Raw genomic sequence first — 20,329 nt, 5'->3', positions numbered from 1 at the left:
CCACTACTTCCACCCCAAGTCTGTCAATCACAGGCTACACTGTGCTTGCAGTACCTGGGGTAGGTGGCCATTTGATTAAAAAGCCCTCTGCCTTCATCAGTTCCTCCAGGTGTTGGAGCCAGCCAGCTGTGCCCCGACTCCCTCTTGCCTCCAGTAATGGGGTAGGGGCCCCATTACAGTGCTTGAGGCCTCATCTTTTCGCCAGATACAGGAGCAAAAAGCTAAGGCAGGCTCACAGCAATCTCACAGCAACTCTCTGCACCTAGACAGAAGTCAGATCTACATAGGATTCCCAGTTTTGCTGTCTAGTCTTTATAGGAAAGGAACATTTGTGGGAACACAAAGGGACAGTAGCCTCTGTTCCTCCTGCTTCCCTCCCCCTCCATCAAACCTCTTCCTCCTGCTGCTAGACTTGGACCTCAAGACCGGGAGCAACAATCCCCACCTCTGCCAGTATAATGATTAAAAAGAGCACAGAGGACAAGACACAGGAAGAACTTGTAAACAGAGTAAATGTGACTCAGTGAGATGCTGGCTGAAGCTGCTGGGTAGTTTCCCTCTTTTTCATTTGGGTGCTTTGTCACTGTTATACCTCCCATTCCCACGAGTGGAGTTACACAGCCCAAGCCCCCGTGCAGCAGTAGCACATTAAGTAATCCTTTAGGACCTGACATTTTTTATGAGGTCAGATGTTTTTCAAACCACCTCTGTTCCTAGCTACTAATTTCAGCCTCAATTGTGCTGCTTGATTTCTCAGGCAAGTAGACAGTGCCTTTCTCTGGCTCTTAGACACTGGGACATATGCTCTTTTGCCCACTGGAAAGAAAGGTTTAAATATTAAAACAGACTGCCACTGCAGTGCTTCGGTGTTATTAAACAGTTTTATTTACATCACGCTCCTCTGAAACATGTACAGCCTGCACTCTGGGTCTAAGCTAGTGGCTGACTTTGTGGAAGAGCTGAGCACCTGCCCTTCCCAGAAGCTGGACTTTGGTCAGCTGCCCGAGACCCAGAAAGACAGCATTCGGGAAAAACGCAATCCATGGACACTTTGCAATCCCACACATTTTAAATACTGATTCCAAGTCCTACCGACACTCACAGCCCCAACTGCAGGGCCACTGCGCTTGCTGAGCTCCCAAGTGCTGCCAGACTATACTGGAGTCCTCCTTATGTGTCCTCTGTGGATATAGGCAAGGGGCCATGTCTCAGGCTGAGCGTCCTCTTCCTGTTCAGATAGGATAAGACTTTATGTTCTGCCTCCTGGATATTGAGACTTGTCAGAATTGGGCGAGGTCCCACCTGAGACATAAATTCCACCTCTGTGCCCAGGAATCTTCTCAGCTGCAGTGTAACTGGATGGAGAAAGAATACAATCAGTAGTTACGCAAAGAAGAGCTCACATCCCACCCCTGCACTTAGCATTAGATTGGGGTAGTGGTGTGGTGCCCATCAGCCACGAAGGACAGGAATGGCAGGAAGATGGCAGAATAAAGAGAGCACGTAGGCCAGGACATGGATGCCAATCCTCCAGATCTGTGGAGAAGTGCTTTCTTATGGTGTCCATAGCAAGCACTTGGACGTTACTCATTCAGCTGGCACACTGGAATACACAGCTACTCCCACCAACCTGACTTAGACCAGGGAAGATATCCCTGAAAGATGTCATCTGCAACAGCACAGCAGCCCTCGCTGAATCACTCATGCCCCTCACTGCAGTACAGCACCATGTGGCATCATGCCAAAGCACTGGAGTAGGCGCCAATGGGTAGGAGAGAGCACCCCTGCAGTCTGGCATCCCTTTCCACTGAGCAGCATTGGAAACCAGACTGATTGTTTGCAGATCATGACAGGCCAAGCTGCTAGCACTCTCAAGAGCGCCCCCACTCAGCATTATGCACTCTACGATCCTGCTGGGGGACTGCAATCCAGGCTTGCTGGCTGAAGACTACTGGTCTGTATGCTCCCTTTCCCCTAAGCAGTGAAGCTGCTCCTTCCTTCCTCAGCCACACATCATTGGTCTGAGGGCACTCACCAGGCTGAGGAATCTTTGAGGGCTTCCTGTCGAGGCTGAAAGTTAGCAGAATGGGCCGGCAAGCAACAGGGCTCCTACACAAGCTCCTCAGGTACCAGACAAGAAGATCGTCAGGCTCCTCCACACACTGAGGAAGGAATCAACCCCATCAGAGCTCCAGGAAAGCAAAGCAGAGAGGTACCTGGGAGCCAGGGACTCTCTTTGGGCCCCATGGGGGCTCAGACCCAGGACTGGGGCCATTGCCAGGACAAAGCACTCACTGCAGTCCCAGCACTAGTTCCCCCAAGCTGGATGGAAATGCTGCCCCGGCTTTGCACACAGCTCTGGACAGCTTCCCACTCTGCAGAGTTTAGGCCTAAGGCTGCCACCACTTGCTGGTTCCTGCACTGCACCAGGGCCTCCCCGGTTCCATCTTCCACCAGGATCCTGCAGGCCAGGAGAGATGGACAAAGGTAACTACACATGGACAGCCCCTGCTGCTGCACTAGGGAACTGCACTAGAGGGGTGGGGGCAGGGCAGGGAAGGAGGACAATTTATGCCTGAAAGAATGGGGGACAGACTGAACTCTCCCCCGCTGTTCTGCCCTACATCCCCTGTTCCCAACCAGCCTTTGCTGGGTCAGTCCCTGCTCCTGTAGCATGACTACCTCTGCCCTTTCCCCACCTCTTCCTACTCTTCTGCCCTTTTCCCTTCCCCAACACTTACCGAGCACTGGCTTGACTCACTCCTGTGTATGATGGACAGGGTGGGCTCTGTCGGGTACATCTCCCCTAAGGAGGAGGAGTAGCAGTTAGAGCTGGGGAGGGGCAGGCAGGTGAGGGATGAGGATGAACCTGTGCCCCTGCATGCAAAGGCTGAAAAGGGCTGGTTCACTGCAGTCCCAAGGACTAATCTCAAGGACAGCTCAGCTGGGACTCAGCATCTGAGAGGAAAGAGACTGCCCTTGAAATGCAGGCTCTCCCCTGAGGTTCCCTCTGGCTCAGATGTAAGAGCAGGGTCCATGCAGGGAGGGCCATGTGCTGGGAGGCTGCAGGTCCTCTCCTGCCCAGCCCACCTAGGTCACCCAACACCCTGCCAGGTACAGAGGGCAGGACAGTAGCAGAGCCACAAATCTCTCTCTGTGGGCCATTCTCTGTTGCAGCTACAGCTGCTGATGAGGCAGCTCTAGAATTGGGAAAAATCAGAACAGGTCGGTTTCTGCCACATGCTGTTACTGCCATCGTCAAATGCTAATGAGCAGAGGGGAAATGTAGTGAGCCAGCCACAATGGAATCCTTAAGCCCCCTCCCACCCCCTCACCCCCATGGGCTTCTCCCCTACCGTCCCTTGGGTACCTCTCTGAAGATGCTGCAGCAGAGGGAGCAGATCCAGTGCAGGGACAGTGCTAAGACATGGGAGAGATGGCAGAAAGCCTGGGCGTGGGACAGGCTGCAGGGCTGAAGTAGCAGGCTAGACAAGAGCACGAGCGGGGGGGATGAGGCTGCACCCTTGGGGCTAGACACGAGAAAGCAAATGACTCATGGTTAAGAGGAGCTGACATGGGGAAGGGAGGAAAGGTCACAGAGCCCAAACTCACCTGGGAGGAAGAAGCACGCCGGGGACTGGCAGAGCTATGATGCGGATGCAACTGGAGGCAACGTAGGTGCAATACACATTGTGGAATCTACAAGGTAAGGAAGGAAATGTCAGGGGCAGCCTAGGAGGGCACTGCCTGAGCTTCCTGCGGTGGCTGAATGGGTGTGGTTTAGGGGCATGGGCCTGGCAGCTGGCCAGGAGGTGAGGAAGAAAGAAGTGCTTTAGTTTCTGCACTAGGGAGACATGATGGCAGGTCAGGAAGACAGGGACAAAGATCCAGGGCCTGGCTAGTGGGATCCAGACTGAGATGACAGATCAAAAGAGACTGCTGAGGAAGAAAGCAGTAGGAAAGGTGAGAGGATTCAGGGTCTGGGTTCAGCTCAAGAGCTAGAAGTACCTGGAGATTTTGCGCTCCAGGTTCTGGAAGAGGATCTTGGCCCCAGGCAGCAAGCCCCGCAGATGTTTCAGAAAGGTGGTGGTAATGTAAACACTGAGCACGAAGGAGGAGCCAGGAGCAGCGATGACGCTTAGCTTCACATTGTAGGCCGAGGGCAGGAGGCTTTCTGAGTAGGCAGATGGGTTGAGGACAAATTGCTTGCTGGCCACCCCAGCTCACCATCCAACTTGCTAGTTGGGGACAGTGTGCCCCAGCCCCAGGCATGCAGAAAGATGCAGTGCCTTCTCTGAGACATGCCCAGGCTTCCCAACTCATCTCTGGGGGCAGTCACGCCCTCACCTTTGTGGCCTTGGGTGTTGGAAGATGCAGACTGTCTCTCGTACTTGATAGGTATACATGAGGCCCTTTCCACTATTTCACCACAGAAAGAGACAAGGGAACCTGTAAACCTGGGAGCAGAGGAAAGCAAGGTTTTGTCTTACTGTGCAGAGCAGATAAAGCGGCTCATTTGGAGGCACCAGTTGCTGGAAGTAAAGTACAGTGCCACAACTTTCACCCAGGCTTAGTCATTCCAGGGCTCCCTGCACTATCAAGGTTTTGGTCACAGCTATAACTGAGACATTAAGTATGCAGCATGCACTTTGTCCCATGTTTCCACATGTTGTGCTTGTCCATGTTGCCTGTGATACCATCTACCCTAGGGAGTGGTCAGGATGTGACAGCAGAGGAAGTGAAAGGAGGAGTTTGGCTGAACATGAGAGGGGAGAGGCAGGTGCTTTGTGCAGGGAGTCCTGTGCTGGGGAGGGGTCACTGCATTCAGCAATTGCCCTTTCTCTTCCTTTCACCAAGGGCCTGTCCAACCCGGATATACATTACCCCTTCTTCCTAGGTTTTCAGTATGTGGGAAACCTAAAGGATCCATCTCTCACCCAGAGCTTTCCTGGACACAGGGATGTCCCGAAATCATTTCTGTACTGAAGTACGAGTACAGGAAAAAGGAATACCCTTCCAGCCCAACTGCATCACATCTGAGAAGGCTGCGCTCCGCTGTTCTGTCCCTTCTCCCTATCCCTACCACCAAGAGGTATTAGGCAGAGATCTTAGGCACCGATTACATGCCCATGGGACTGGTGGATTTCTGGATTCTGTTTTGCAGTTATGTCCCTCATGATCCTGTTACACTTAATATATTAGACAAGATCACAGCCCTGTATGGTACTTTCATGTAAAGGAGAATTCCTAAGATAACCCACTGGCCAAGCACAGCTGGAACTCATGCTGATGCTTTTCCTCACTTCTCAGCAGAAGGGAACTTAACACAGCAGAGTAAAGGCCAACATACCTGGGGCTGAATAGATCTGGGATGGAGGAGACTCTCTGCCCCATGCTTAGTAGCACTGACTCTGGCACCAGCTAGAAACGGAAGGGAGACGGACTCAGTGGGATTATTTGCAGCCACTGCTCACCAGAACAACCTGGACCAGATCTGCCTAAAGCCTTGCAACTGTATACTGTTTCAAGCTCAAACAGCACAGTGCTGTGGCAGGCTGAGAGGCTACCACTGCCCCCTGCATCAGACTTGGGCTTGGGGGTTGCATCCTTCTTACTTCTGCATGAAGTGCAAGCCCAGCACTGCCCTGGTGCAGCCCACAAGGGTGGCTGAACAGCCAAGGAAAAGTCATGTATAATCCCTTGCCAGATCTCCAGGGAAGGCCTCTATCATAGAAACCCTAAGGTAATGGGGTGCTGCATACCTGGGGGTAAGCCAGACAGGAGATCCAGGTTTCATGCTGTAAGTGCCAGGTATCTGGGACAGACAGACAGGAGGGGCAGCATGACTGGTCCAGGACCCTCTCTGGCACTGGCGGGAGACAGAGCTGCTTGAACACGCCCAAGTCCTGCAAGAAGAGCAGCACAGCAGACAAGTCAGGGGTGACCCAAGAAGGAAAGAATCAGCAGGGCATTGACAGACTCCTTGCACACAGGCTTCTAGTCAACATAGAGCTGGAGCAGAGCAATCCAGAGGCTGAGACGACGTAACAGTGAGAGACTGAAACCCAGACTATGCTTAGTCAAGGCTGGAAGCCCTTGCCAGTCAGGATCAGGGCTGGAGTATGACAAGGGAAAGCACCATGCCCTGGTGCTCTGTCATCCAAAAAAACAGATGTGTTACTCATTACTAACATAACAGCAAGTGTAGCAGGGTCTCTACTTCCCTCTCCCATAGCAGAGAAGACATAAATCCATTTCTCATAAGCCTCTCATGGGTGTGGGTAAAGACTTTCAACTGCAGGGAAAGTCCCTGGAGAGTCAGAGTGGTGGGCAGTTCAGCTAGTGATAGAAAGATTGTATGGGGTGAAGAACAAGCTCTAGAGAAGCAGTGCTACACTGTGGCTGGGGGCTCTGGAAGGTCAGCACCGCCACCCCTCCCTTACCGTGCAGTGGGGCACAACAATCTGGTACAGCCCATTGGGGTGCAGGACTGGAAACCATCGGCTTGATTTCCCCATGAAGAGCAGCAGCACCTGGCATGGAATGAGGGGACAAGTTGGTGAGGGAGGGTGGTTGGAAAGGCGAAGTCCACTAAGGTGAGAGTGGACAGGAGCATAGGAAAGCACCAGCCCATCAAGGTGGGGAGGGGCTGGAAGACAGAAGGCAGAGTGCCCTGCAGACAAAGTGCTGGGCTAGGAAGAGCCTTTAAGGAGTGTGATCTGGGGAAAGGCAGGTGGAGAAGGAAGGCAATATGGAGCTCCCCCAGCAGGTTGGAGGGAGTCAAAAACACTTGTGAACTTCCTGGTCAAGCCAGCCCCGCTCCCTCCACTTGGGGACTGGGCTCCCCACAACCCTCTCATGCAGGACTAGGGTCACACCCTTGTTAGGAGGACCACCCCCAAGCCTCCCCTTCCCTGCCCCGCTCCCTGCCTTACTCTCTGCTGTGTCTCACTGCCCTCCATGTGGTCAGTGGTCTGCTCTGACTCTGGCAAGCTCCTGATTTCTCTGGGATTTGCCCATAGCCGAGGTTTGCCCATCCACACCGCAGTGGCCTGGAAGCTAGGCTGCAGCTCCTGTTTCTCTTCATGTCCTTCCCCTGATGGCATGTAGTTGCGGGGCATGAGCCCCTCTTTCTGGGTGACCAGGAAAAGACGAGACACGCAGCTGGCTCTGCTAGTGCTGCCTGGGTCTCTTGCACAATATTCTTTGCTGCTGGTTCCTGCCTCGGTCCCCTCCAATTTTGGCACCTTTGCATCTGGCGAGTCTAGCTCAACTTTTGGGTTACCATCATCCTTCTTCCCCAGACACAGACTGCCCCTGCTTGCAGGTCGCTCCCCAGTTAGTGGTTTTGGATGGCTGAGAATCTGCGCATCTTCAAAGTAGAACTGCACGTATAGACTGCAACAAAGGGGGGGGGGGGGGGCATCAGCTCTTGATACCTGAAGTGATGGTAATCCAAACAGGGCAGCTTTCTGGGATGGGGACTTTTAGCTGGAGGCCCAGACAAGCAACAGATGCTAAGGAAGGTAGCAGGAGGGTATGAGTACAGACAGCTGGAACTTGCTGGCCATGGCAAACTCCACAGAGTGGAGATGGTGGGTTTGTCTCCAATACAGAGGAAACCTTACCCACCCCATCAGCAGCACAAGAGAGCTGCCCAGGCACAAGTTTAGCAGCTCGTAAAAATTAGATAGCTGTAGCCCTGCAGAGGGATTTGCCACCCAAGAGCAGAATGCACAGCCCCAACACCATTCCTGCTCTGCCTCTAACAGGGATAGGAGGAAAGCAGGAGGAGCCTCTCTACACAGCAGCCACTGGTGACATGAATGCCATACGGTCAAGAACTCTGTGCAGGTGTATATGCTTGTGCACATGCGTGCACACACACACACACACACAGGGAGCGGATAGGGTTGGTCTCATATAAGGAAACTTGGGGGAATGAGAGAGGCTGGTACCACAGGAGGACAGAGGAAAATCCAGGATGTTGAACAGCATCTAGGGAATTTTCCATCATGTTATAAGGAAAGTGCCTGAGCTTGCAGGGTAGAGGTGGACATGCACTTCAATTATGCTTGGGCTGAAGGAGTGAAGAGGGCCCAGACTGATTGTACAGGAAGTTGTGCAAGCTGATAGGTTCTGGGACTGCTTTCACACTGGGCTCTACCCAGGGAGATGCTTCCCTCCATGCAGTTTTGGGCTGCTCAAACCCACAGACCCCCATGCACACAGCTCCAGAAATATGACTTTTTGGCCCAGGCCCAAGCTAGGGGACTTGTAACTCCTTTGCTCCCCTGTCCAAAGGCTAAAGCCTTCTGCTCCAGGGAAACTTGCCTTGTTTTCTTCTCCCTCACATGCTCTAAATTCAGCAGCTGCTCCCAGGAGGGAAAATCACTTTGAAGGAACATCTCCACAACAAGCTGGTAGGTTTCTACCTGCAGAAGCGACCCTGCAAATAACAGAGAAGGAGGGTAAAAAAGCAAACTCAGTGTCCCTGCTCCCAAATCCACTGGACAAAGCAGTAATAAAGTTCAAAACCCCTTGTGGCTGCTGGCAAAGCAGCGAGATTCCAGGATCCCCAAATGGAGCTAAGTGGGCCGCACCTATGAGCGCTGTGTCTGCGAAGGGGCTGCCATCCCTGCGACATATCACACAGGGGAGCACACCACTATGGTCTTGCAGCTGAAGGGAGCTGCTCTTGGAGGAGACTCTCAGCACCCCTAGCAACACCTGCAAGGGAAAGGAAGTTGTGAAGACCATCAGACAGTCCCCAGCTAGGAAAGATGCTGATCAAAATGTCCCTGAGAGACCATTTATAAACCTCATGAAAGAAGCCTTCCAATATCTGGAAGGCTACCATAAAGAAGAAGAGGGAGAACAACCATTCTCCCTCACTGCAGACGTGACAATACAAAGCTGGGAAGTTGTGGACTCTCCCACATTGGAGGTTTTCAGGAAGAAACTGGATAAACTGTAGCCAGGTATGACTTAGAAATAGCAATGCCTGCAGTGTTCTGTGAAAAGCAACAGTTGGAAAGCCCAGGAGATCCCTCTTCCTCCCCACAACACACCTCAGAGATTTCCTAGAGTACTGCTTGGAGACCATGAGAAATGCTCTGCAGCACAAAGCAGATGTAAATAAAAGAGGACCAAGCTCAGTAGTGGAAAAACAAAGCAGAACCCCACAACACTGAAAGGAGATTAAAGCAGCTTGAATATGTTTAGGGAGAGGTGGGGGGAAACAAGATGAGAGAAAAGAGGGCTCTGACTCTCCAGGCAGGATGTGTAATTTGTGGAGTTGCATTTCTGGTCCTAAGGTTGTAATAGAGTGGAAGATATTTGGTTGTCCCAGGCTTTTGGACTTTGCTGGTTGCCACATGGGTACAGGAAGTAATTTTGTCCCCTCCCTTTGTTACAGACATCAGGAAGCACTGGGTGCTGGCTGCAATCTAGGCTGGACATTTTGAGTTGAGTGCATGGATGCTCCTGCTGAGAACTGGTTCCTGGCTAGAAGATCTTTCTCCTCCACTCAAGAGTCAGACTGATTGCCACATTAGGGATCAGTAAGTAACTACTCCACAGTCACACTGCTACAGATTGCAAGGGATTTTTGTTCCTCTAGCAGTAGGCATGGTCCTCTTCCTTGGATCTCCTAAACATATTTTAAACAACCTCCTTCCTGAACTTGCATTGATAAAATGTCAACAGTGTCCTCACCTCCTTGCTTTACTTGTGTCAAGTTAAAGAGATTTTGATTTTATCTTTTGTTTCAGGCATTGTGCCTGGCAGTTGTGTGTGAGGGCTTGTTCTCAAAGTATTTAAGAACAAGTTAAGGTAAACACTTGCCTAAAATGGATTAGGCAGTGCTGATCCTGCCTTGTGCAAGGGGCTGGACTAGATGACCTTCTGAGGTCCCTTTCAGCCCTATTGTTCTGATTCTACCTCCTAAGACTCTCTACATCACAGGTAAGAAAAGCAGGGTTCTCTCCTGCTGGCGGTACCCATAGGTCAGAGGAGTGAAGAGGAGCCCACACCCATCCCAGACAGGCCTCATGGGGAGAGAGAAGGGGAGATCTTGTAGACCACAGAGTAGAAAGAATTTGGGACTCACCATTCGGGGCTGGAAACTCTCTGCAGAGAATGTGCTGTAGGACCAGGCTAGTCTGCAATTCAGCTCCTGGGTGCCCATGTGCTGGGCATCAAGGGGCAACAGCAATTGGGATGGGCAAAAGGTTTCCAAGCTCTTCTTCTCAGCCATAGAGCACAGCAGAGAGAGAGCTGGGGCCTGGCATGGAGGCTCCAGGGGCTGATACTACAGGATACAAAAAGCAAGAAAGATCTGAGTCTCCTCACCTCATATATATATATATATAGAGAGAGAGAGAGAGAGAGAGAGAGAGAGAGAGAGAGAGAGAGGAGCACAAGTAGTGGGGCTCACCTGATGCAGGGGACACTCGTGAATTTCTCCTAGGATCTCACTATATATATTTCTGGCCTGGTTCTTGGAAGGCACCACAGCATCCAGGAGGGGTACAAGAAACTTCTCAGCTACTCCTGGGCTTTGGTGCTTGGAAAACAGCAACAGCTGCCGACGCCCAAAGAAAGGGCTAAATCTAACAGGAGGAAAGTCAGGAGAGAGACTGAAAGCAAAAACACTGTTTAAAACAAGACTGCACAAGAAATGAACAAAAATGAAGTCTGTAACTAGCATCACCACAGAGACATGGATGTTTAATATATTACATGGGGCCAGATGAAGACTGCTTTCTAAGAATTGCTACTGGCAGGTTTCTGTTTAGGGTGTTTTAGGTAACTGTTTACATCTGTGTTTTTAATGTGTGGGCTGACAGCTGAAGATATCTGGGCATAAAGTATTCAAGTAACCTTAAGTATTCCAGAACAAAACAATGCTGTGTTACATTGCCCAGGAGTAAGTCCTAGAAACAAACCTAAAACTCCATCAGGAGGGGACAACAGAGCAACTGGGGAGGGAGAACTTTATTAGCAACCACTTGAGACATCAGCAAATAAGTGAAAGTGTGTGGGAAGGGGGCAGGGATTTGTTCAGGAGGGGCATGAGCAGCCTGTACAGCCACATTTCTCAATAAAAGTGGTGAAAAGCTATCCTTACCTCTGCTCCAGCATCTCTATTAGGCTCACCACCCACAGGTAGAGTGGCAGGCTGAGGTTATAGCGGAAGAGGAGCTCTAAGTAGAGATTTCCTGAGGAGGCTACAGGCTGGTGGAAGGTGCTGAGCCTTGAAAAATCCTTGAGGAGTACAGTACTGTGCAAGCAGGCACCAAGCACAATGGAATGGAACGAGCCCAGGGGCTTCTGCAGAAGGTGGATATCTCGAAGCTGAAAGATCATAGAATCATAGAAAATTATGGTTGGAAGGGACTTCAGGAGGTCATCTAGTTCAACCCCCTGCTCAAAGCAGAACCATCCCCAACTAGTTCATTCCAGCCAGGGCTTTGACAAGCCAGGCCTTAAAAACCTCCAAAGATACTATGCAGTACTTAACAGAGAGGTGGCGGCCATGCTACTCCCCTCCCAAATGCTCACTCATCATATACAAAGCCTTTCATTTCCCCACAGCATTTACCATCAACCCCAGGAGCCCACCATAGAACTGGCACCAGGTAGACAAGAGTGAGAGGATCAGATAGCTGTGTATATTATACTGCCCAGGAGTCAACCCTAGAGGCAAACCCTGGGCAGCTAGCCAAGCTCACAAGTCAGACCCTGGTTTTATTTGCTTCAGTGCCACCTACAAGTCAACAAAAAGATTTGACACCCCTCTTCCTTTACACCAAGCTTACTCCTCACATCACTAACGCACAGGCCCTGGGTCTCAGCCATTCGTTTTTTCCCCACAAACTCCATGTCCCTGCCCCATCATCTCACCTCCACACATGCTCCTGGTCGGAGACCACGGGCAAAGTACAAGAGCTGTTGGTAAGCAAGGCACAGGCAGACCTTATTATCTAGCTCATAGAGGCCAGCCTGAGCATTTAGTACTCGGGTGATGGTTCCCTGGAACAAGAATAAGGAGGAAAGCAGTGAGTTTACAAAAAGCCCCACAGTACAGAGGGGGCTGGACTCCTGGGGAAATAAGAGCCCATAGTGCAAAGGGAGTTCATGGGCCCCTCTTGAAGGATGGGGTCCCCAAGAGCAAGAAAGGGTGATGATGGGGGACAACTCCCTACCACATATGACAGGATCTTGGATTCTTTGGTCAATACTGGCCTCTTATCCTCATATCTCAGCTCCAGGAGGCTGCTGAGCTGCACAGAGGCCTGGGGACACACTGGCTGAATTGGGCCTTCCTGCCAGCCACCATCCAGTGGCTGTTCCTTTACTTGTTCTGCATGGTAGGGCCGGAGGCACGAGGAGAAGCTGGTGACAAATACTTTATGCCCAGACATCTTCAGGCCAGACATGCTCAGTGCTGTCAGCACATAGCCATGGCCCAGCTTCAGCACATGATGCCAGGCAAGCTGGGCAGGTTTCTAGAACAAAGAAAACATAGGCAATATGAGCAAACCTGGCATGAGAAAAGAACACGTCCTATACCCAGCATATTCCCTAGAACCCAGCCCACCACCCTCTCTGTTCTCAGGGCTCTGTGACACTCTAGCACAAACTCACAAAACTATTCTGGAGCACTGCACCTGAATAGCACCCTGCCTTTTTTCAGGATGGTAGTGTTGCTTGTGCATTGCTTGACCAAGATGGGAACAAGCGGACAACCCCTATGGCATGGGCTGACTACCATCAGTACAAAGATTCATGTGGCGAGTTGTGAGCAGAGCCCCAAGGACTTACCTGTACCAGCACAGGGACACAAGCAGCTGAGGTAAAGCACTTCAGGAAGAGGAAGAAGAATGTCTTGTGGTTGATACAGAGGAGGGAGCTGAGTCTGGCTAGCTCACCCGCCACGTTCAGCTTTGCTCTCTTCCGACATGGAACCCTGGGGAAGTTGGGGTAGAGGGAGAGGAAGACAAGAGAAGGAAGCAGAACTTAGAACTACGCCAAAAATAAAACCAAAGCACGTGCATAGCAAAGCATATACTGGTCATGGAAAAAAAGGGTAAGCCATGGTAGTGCGAGCCCTTCCCTTTCCTATAGGAAGGGGATGAGATTTTTCCAAAAAAGAGATTAGGCTACTTTAAATTAACTGGAGTCATTTGTTGCATACTCTAAATGGCTCTAAAAGCTTGGCTCCAACACCCTGGAGTAGCAGATCTCAGATGAATGACCCCATATGCACCCAGACAATGATGGGGCTACAGCAAGCTGATTTTTTTTTAAATAACTTCTCATTGAGGCAACTACAGAAACAAAACTCCAACACAAGAGGAACACATATAAACTGCACAAGGTCTATGTTTTACAATGTAAATGACATACAGCAACAAATTAATGGCTTCTGGGAACAACATAATGATTTATATGCATATAAAAATGATATTCAATAATATTAACCAATATTCAAAGACTCTGGCTACAGACCCTGGCTTTCTGACTGCTGACTTTTGTCTTCTGCAAGGGTCAGAAGTGGAATCCATATTTTTAAATATCTATTCTTCTCTCATCTTTTTTCTAATGATCCAAGCTGATGGAACAGTTTCTTCATCATCAGAATGTCCCATATTTTAGCACACCACATTTTGAATGGGTGTGTGGGGAGGGAGGAGGCTGTGATTCCTTCTGCGCTTGAGTGATACATAATCTAGCAGGTAATAACAGAAGGGATATCAGCTTTTCATCCCACACAAAGTAAACTCCCTTTACTGGGGTATTCAGTAAACAAACCACCAAATCCAAAGGAATGTCATCACTTACCACAATAATTATTATTCTGGTCACTACCTCCATAGAATATTGGGCTGCAGGGCACAGCCACCATGTATGGAAAAAGGAGCCTTTTCCTCCACAACCTCTCCAGCATGATGTATTACCATTGAAAAAATACATCTTGGAAATATTTATATTTTATACAAGTTTTCTTTGTGTAAAACACGTTATATTGATAATCCTATTCCCATATTTCTCTACATCACCCCAACTCAAGTCTCCTTGCCAAACTTTCATTGATTTGAGTTCCTATCCATCCTTTCCTCTACTAAAATTGCACGCATTTTGGACATTATCATTTTCTTGAACCTACATATTTGAATCTACTCATATGAATTGCTCTAAGGGAGTAACTGGTCTAATGACTGTTTTGCTAAATTTATTTATCTTTCCTAATGTGAAGATATTGGAAAAAAGGGACTCTTACTCCGTTAGGTTTATCAAAGATTTCTTGACATATTCTCCACGAAACAAAAGCTGGACTTCTGGGTAATATCTACCTGGACCCATACAGAGTTGTATGCTTGATACATGTTCTAGGAAGGAATTCTTTATTCACCTCTTTTAACAAAGGTGATTAATGGGGAGAGGTGACAGGAAAGCAACTTTTCATATTTATCTAAGGATCTCAAAGCAACCTGGGTAAAGGGTGTAGTCTTTTAAGTTTTTTTGGGTTGAATTTGTCTCAGCAACCTTCTTTTGTTATAAATGAGAAGTCAATTCTAGGTCCCACAAGAGAACACCAGGATCAGCTCTTTAGCCAGAAGTAGAACCAGACATTACAGAACCAGGCAATACGATACCGTAATAGTTCCAAGCTTTGAATTAGAAACAGATCAAAAGGTACCAAATGTGGCCTAGAGACAAGCATTGCACAGGACGGGAGATCAGTCAAAAAAAAATTATAGCAAGGTGGGGAAGACCTGATGTTTCTTCTCACTCATTTCCTTTTTTGGGGATTTTATTTTAACCCCCACTGAAATTGAATGCAATGAGTCTCCTTAGAGACTGTTCTTAAAGAGAGACTGCTACATGATTATTAGGATTTTTACTACAAACAATATTAAGATACAATCACCTGGGATATTAGAATGCGATTTTAAGCAGAAACAGAGGCAGCTGTTATATGTAAAATACACTGTATTTATAGATACCAATTGCAAGCCGGTAACAACCTCTGTGTTTAGATTGCAGAACACTTTCTATTAAAAGAAAGTTTTTTGCAACCTTCTTTCTGGGAAGTTCTCACATCCCTCATTTATTACATAGCAACAAGAGGAAATGGAGATATCTGGCAATGAGAAGACTAAGAAAAACCAGCGGGGGGACTAGCAGAGTTAGGAAGATTACTGTACTGATCCTATAGTATAAGTGGTTCTTTGAGACATTTCAGTCAGTCATTGTGTACGTCTTTGTTGGTGTGTATGTGCCTTGTACATGTGAAATTCAAGTCCTATGAATCAGCCATGCCTATGTGGCCATGCAGGTGCCTGTGCCTCCTTATGCTGCCAAAGGAGGGTGTGATGGAATGCATTAATACAACCTCTTTTGGTTTCAGATCATTCAAAGCCCATGCTGCTTAGCACTCTGAAAAGCAGGGATGGAGCACGGGTGATAGGATCCTCCACATTAAAAAAATCACATTACAACAGTTAGCCTAATATTTCTTTTTATAGTATGTGTACATATGGTCCCCATCCTACTTAACTAGAAAGAAGTATTTACTCCAGATGAGGATGAAGTTTCAGCTACATTAGCCAAATGACCATTGGAAGATTGCTCTCTTGAACTTGGCATCAGACCTAGCTGTAATGTCAACAATAATGTTTAACTATGGCTAGGGAATAGTTCTACGTGGCTGTGTTGCAGGTGTTTGACACTGGTATGAAACTGTCAGCGGCTGCGTCTGCCCTGGTGGAATATGCTTTGATGGTCAGTGAGAGAGAACTGTTATCTGGCAAATAACAATAGGTGAAGATATGCTGTCATGCACTGAGAAATTCTCCGTGATAAGATGGCAGTGAGGTGTCAACTTTAAATAGGATAAAAGCTAGAGGAAGAATGGCAAGCAAACAACTAAGTTTCTGTATTCCTCTGTTCCCCATCTGTGAAGTGGGTGAGGAACTAGTCTACTACTCCTTTTCTTCTACTTTTGGTCTATCTTGTCTATTTAAAGCATAACGGCAAAAATGTCCTCTAATATGGTTGGCTTCTAAACTAAAAAAAACAACAGCCCCTTGTTTCATTAGGCACGTTGCAGGCTTCCAGAAAGAACTAACGGCGAAGCCTATAAGGAACACGTCACATGGACAAAAGGAGCTAGACACTTGGATGGTTGGCCATTAGCAGAGAGCTGAAATAAACCAAGCCAAGCAAAACCTTGAAACTTTATGTAGTATCACTCATGAGCTTTTTTTGCATCCAAGTTAAGGTTGGGAGTCAGGGGGAGGAAGCTTTGTCCATAAACCACTCATGAACTAGATCCAAAGGAAGAATCAATAGGTGCAGTGCAATACATAACAGCACTATAAAGCAAGGGTGATGGTGAATCTGTATTTTGATCAAGAATAACCAATATAAGCTGATAGTAAATGTCAACTGCATTAGTTTTGATGTATAGTAAGACTCTTTGTATGCACATTTCTCCTATTCAAGTGACAAAGATGATTGTGGTAAGATAACTTTTTATGAGAACATGAGAGAACGTACTATGAGTACATAGTACAGTTTATAAACCTTTTAAATAGCCTAAATATGAAGCATAGACCGGCCCTTCGCAAACCTTTTAATTTCATTATTTAAGTCAATATGTGGTTAAAACAGCTGAAGCGCCCTACTATGGGTGCTTTTAGCCTGTTATGGCTAAAACTCTCATCCACAGCAGAGAAATTCTGACAGTAGTAAAAACCGTTAAGATTTACACAGACTACAAGTAAAGAAAGATTAAAAAACAGGATTCTCATACATCTTCCAGCTTTCTCTAATTTGCAAAAAAAAAAAAAAGGTATGTCCTAATGAATGCCTGATCTTTTAAACTCCAAGTACCACTGTTCATACCAAAGTTTAAACTAATTCAGTAAAGCTTATTCTAATTGTGATTATTTGCTGGTGAAAAAAACCCAAAAAATTACAGTAATTAACCTATTTATGTATGTGAAAGAGATAACATTTGACAAGTATGCAGCACTGTCTAGGATGCATTCTGGTATTATATATTTAAACTAAATTTATATTTACTAAATTTATTGCATAGTTTTCAAATTTATAAATGATAAAGATTATATGGTTAGGCAACACTGATATACTCCAATTCTGACAGCTATGTTTAATGGGACTTAATCAGCAATCTGGTAAGACTCTGAACTGTAGTATTTGTTTGTTTAATATTATAACCTAAAATTACCTGGGCTAAAGGTATTACTTTGATTTGCAGTTTCATAAGATCCACAGGTTTGCATTACATTTGTTAATATAAACTCTGTCACTTAAATGCATAAACATTATTTTTAATTATCTTTACAACTGGTTTGCTGTTTCCTAAATTTTATTTTGCATAATAAAATCTCTTTGTAAAAATGAGTGTGTAACTCAGCCAAACAAAGTGGTTTCCAACAAACACCTGCAAAACATCAGACGGATTATTGTTCAACTAAAAGGATTTAATACAGTTATTTCTGTAATTTCATACACTCCTTTGTTCCCTGTCAGAATGGATGTGACCCAACTACTTCCCTCCCTAAAGGGTTCTCACTTCGAGGTTAGGCAGACCTGCGACCAATGTTCCCTCTAAGAAGTAGCGGTCTGTGAGCGTGCTACTTTGGTGAGGCGTGGGACACTTACCAGAGGTAAACTCCTTACCCGGGGCAAGCAGCGGGCGCTGGGGCCTGGCGTGGGCTCCGCTGGCTCTGGGACACTGCTCCGCTCCCCTGCTTTGCCTCAGGGAGCAAGGAGGCACGTGGCGTCAGGGCTGGGGAGTGAAGCACTTTTCCAGAGCCAGTGGAGCAGTTCCCAGGAGCCGGCAGAGCCTCATTTGGGGCAGGCAATGGCTCCTTCCCAAGGTAAGGCAAGGCAGGGATAGAGGCTGGGGCTGGGGCAGGCTCCACCAGCTCCGGGAAACTGCTTCATGAGCTCCACTGGCTCCGGGCAAGTGCTCCGCTCCCCAGCCCTGACGCCACATCTTCTCCCTCCCCAAGGTGAAGTGGGGTAACAGAGCAGTTCCCTGGAGCTGGTGGAGCCCACACCAGGCTCCTGCCCCTGCCTCTGCCTCGCCCTGGGGAGGAGCTTACCTTCTGTAAGTGTCCCACACTGCAGCCCAGCTCCTACCCCGGCGGGTGCGTAGCCTAAAAAAGTTTGTGCGCGGCCAGACTTTTACCTGTGCTTGGCTGCGCACCTTAGAGGGAACCTTGCCTGTGACAAGCAACAATGACAGCAGCCACACATTCTACTGACTCTCTTGAATATTACCTGGTGATGAGCAGCTGCATAGCTGGCGCTGGGTAGATAACAGTGATTGCATTAACTATCCTCTCTGGTACAGGATTCACTGGTACCGGGTCTGCCAGGATCTCCACATACCCTCCTGATCGATGGCCCTTCTGTGGCACATATGCCCAACTGGGGAAGAGAAACAGCAACTCCAGCCACTCCAGCTCAAAATGTAGGAGCTAAACCAAAAGAGAAGAGGGGCTAAATTTTGAGAAACAGTGATAATATAACTTCTTGGCTAAGTTATCTATGGCATTAACATAACCTTTCCTTGGCATATCATAAACTTGCATTACTCATTTCAGAGCTGGAATTAATACCTAGCCATACTTTACTGCTCCCCAAAGGTAGTAACTAACATATACAAAAAGAGAGAGACAGAAAAGCCTCTTCACTCCAGAAGTGAACCTGAAGTACACATAGCCTTACAAACCCACCTGCAATTTACTCAGTGCTGGGAATAGCATTCCCTGAGAATAGTGGGGATTTATTGACAATTTCCTTCCTAACCTTTAATTGCACTTGGTTTTTCCACTCTGCATTTCTAACCTTTCCAGCTCTCTCACCTTCACTGCTACTTGTAAAACGCATCCTAACATAGTGTCCTCTGCATATGTAACAGCCTTGGCCTCCCACTACCTATTTCTTCAAATCAGTGGTGGCCAAACCACATGCCCATGCAGTATGCAGCTCCTAAGCACTTTGAAGGCACTTCTTGAAGAAAGAGCAGTGGGAGCAGTGCATAGATCACTGACTCTGGAGTACAAATTGTATAGTCAGCAGTTCTCAAATGTGAGAAGATTTTGACTTGTGGCTAAAAGAGCTTAGGTGTTTGGTCACCCCTGACCTAGAACACTAGAGGCAGCAACACAGAGCCACATGCCTGTCACAAGTGTCACTCTCCAGTTCCTACATTTTCCTATACCCTTTTTGTTTAGGATCCTCCAAGCAGGTTTTAGCACAGCAGCACCCAACCCATGAGATGGCATATCACATGTATTACTGATAGCCCAATTATCCCCCAGGTTACTATTGTTTTTGCTTTGAACCTGGAACTCAAGCAGCACTGTTTATTGTTATTGGCTCCATTAGCCTCCCAGGGCTTTCAGAGCCCCCATTTTCTGGGGTTTGCCCCATTAACTAATAACTGAAATTAGACTTCAACAGGAATCACCAACATCAATCTTCATACCTTCTCTCTTTTCTCTAGTAATTCTCCAGCCCTGTAAGTGCAGGAGTTAGTTCACAAGCAATTAATGATTCAACCCATTTCCCCTGGATTTGGGCTTATTACCTTCTCCTTCTAAGGTAGATATCTGGGGCCATATTATATTCCACCTGTTAGGCATCTAAGCAGACACAGGCACCCTGAGCACAATTCTATTTCACTTTGGTCGAGTCCCTGAAAATCCATGCATGCATCTACTTGTCTGACTCTCTATCTTCTGATCCTTAAGACTGAGTCACAAAAAAGCAGCAAGGAAGACCCACCCACATTTTATATTAGTTGTTCAGGGACTTGATAAGGATAGGATAAGATTGCACTTAGATGCCTAACATGTGAAATAGAATCTGGCCCTTGGATATCTTTTGCAAACTGTTTAAACTTTGCAGTAGTCTGGACTTCCTCTCAGAAATGGTAGTAAGGACATAATCCATCAGGTTATTCTGCTGAAGTACCTCACAAGGAACTGCACCGCTGTTGTCTTTCACATATAAACTGCCATCTACCCGCTTCTCTCCCTCCTCTTGCCTTCCATCGGTTAGATAGCCAATGAGTATTAGGTGAGCCCGTGGCAGAGCATTCTGTTTGGGCAAAAGGCCTTCGCTTTGGCGAACCCATTCCTTAAACTCAGTGGTGCTCCAGGTAAGGTGACTGCAGCATGGTGTACACTGTTGAAGCTGGAGGTCAGAGATGGAGATAAAACTGGGGAAAAAAAGAAAAATTAAAATATGCAGGGATAGTATGGGGAGCTGGATGATT

General features: G+C 47.7%; 1 protein-coding gene across 3 annotated transcripts; it reads right to left on the bottom strand.

Annotated features, from left to right (window-relative positions):
• Positions 1–865: 865 nt before the first annotated feature.
• Positions 866–20,113, bottom strand: CTC1 (CST telomere replication complex component 1). 3 transcript variants are annotated; one of them, XM_019527345.1, is made up of 22 exons: positions 20,026–20,113; positions 18,325–18,474; positions 12,829–12,973; positions 12,210–12,512; positions 11,908–12,036; positions 11,132–11,358; positions 10,439–10,613; positions 10,112–10,312; positions 8,604–8,730; positions 8,335–8,449; positions 6,936–7,398; positions 6,444–6,533; positions 5,763–5,906; positions 5,351–5,421; positions 4,348–4,457; positions 4,009–4,174; positions 3,613–3,699; positions 3,371–3,530; positions 2,742–2,806; positions 2,296–2,461; positions 2,036–2,162; positions 866–1,355 (listed from the first exon to the last, which is right to left on the bottom strand). In XM_019527345.1, exons 2-22 carry the CDS (start codon positions 18,342–18,344, stop codon positions 1,171–1,173), a joined length of 3,276 nt encoding a protein of 1,091 aa, XP_019382890.1. In that variant the 5' UTR covers positions 18,345–18,474; positions 20,026–20,113; the 3' UTR covers positions 866–1,170. The 3 variants fall into 3 exon arrangements, with proteins under 3 accessions (XP_019382890.1, XP_019382891.1, XP_019382892.1); XM_019527346.1 differs by lacking the exons at positions 4,009–4,174; positions 4,348–4,457; XM_019527347.1 differs by lacking the exons at positions 866–1,355; positions 2,742–2,806.
• Between the last annotated feature and the right edge of the window lie 216 nt (positions 20,114–20,329).

This window comes from Gavialis gangeticus, unplaced genomic scaffold (genome assembly GCF_001723915.1).
Source record: "Gavialis gangeticus isolate Ggan-Ray unplaced genomic scaffold, GavGan_comp1, whole genome shotgun sequence".
In the NCBI taxonomy this organism is placed as follows: Eukaryota; Metazoa; Chordata; order Crocodylia; family Gavialidae; genus Gavialis; species Gavialis gangeticus.
This window is presented reverse-complemented; position numbering and strand designations above follow the sequence as displayed.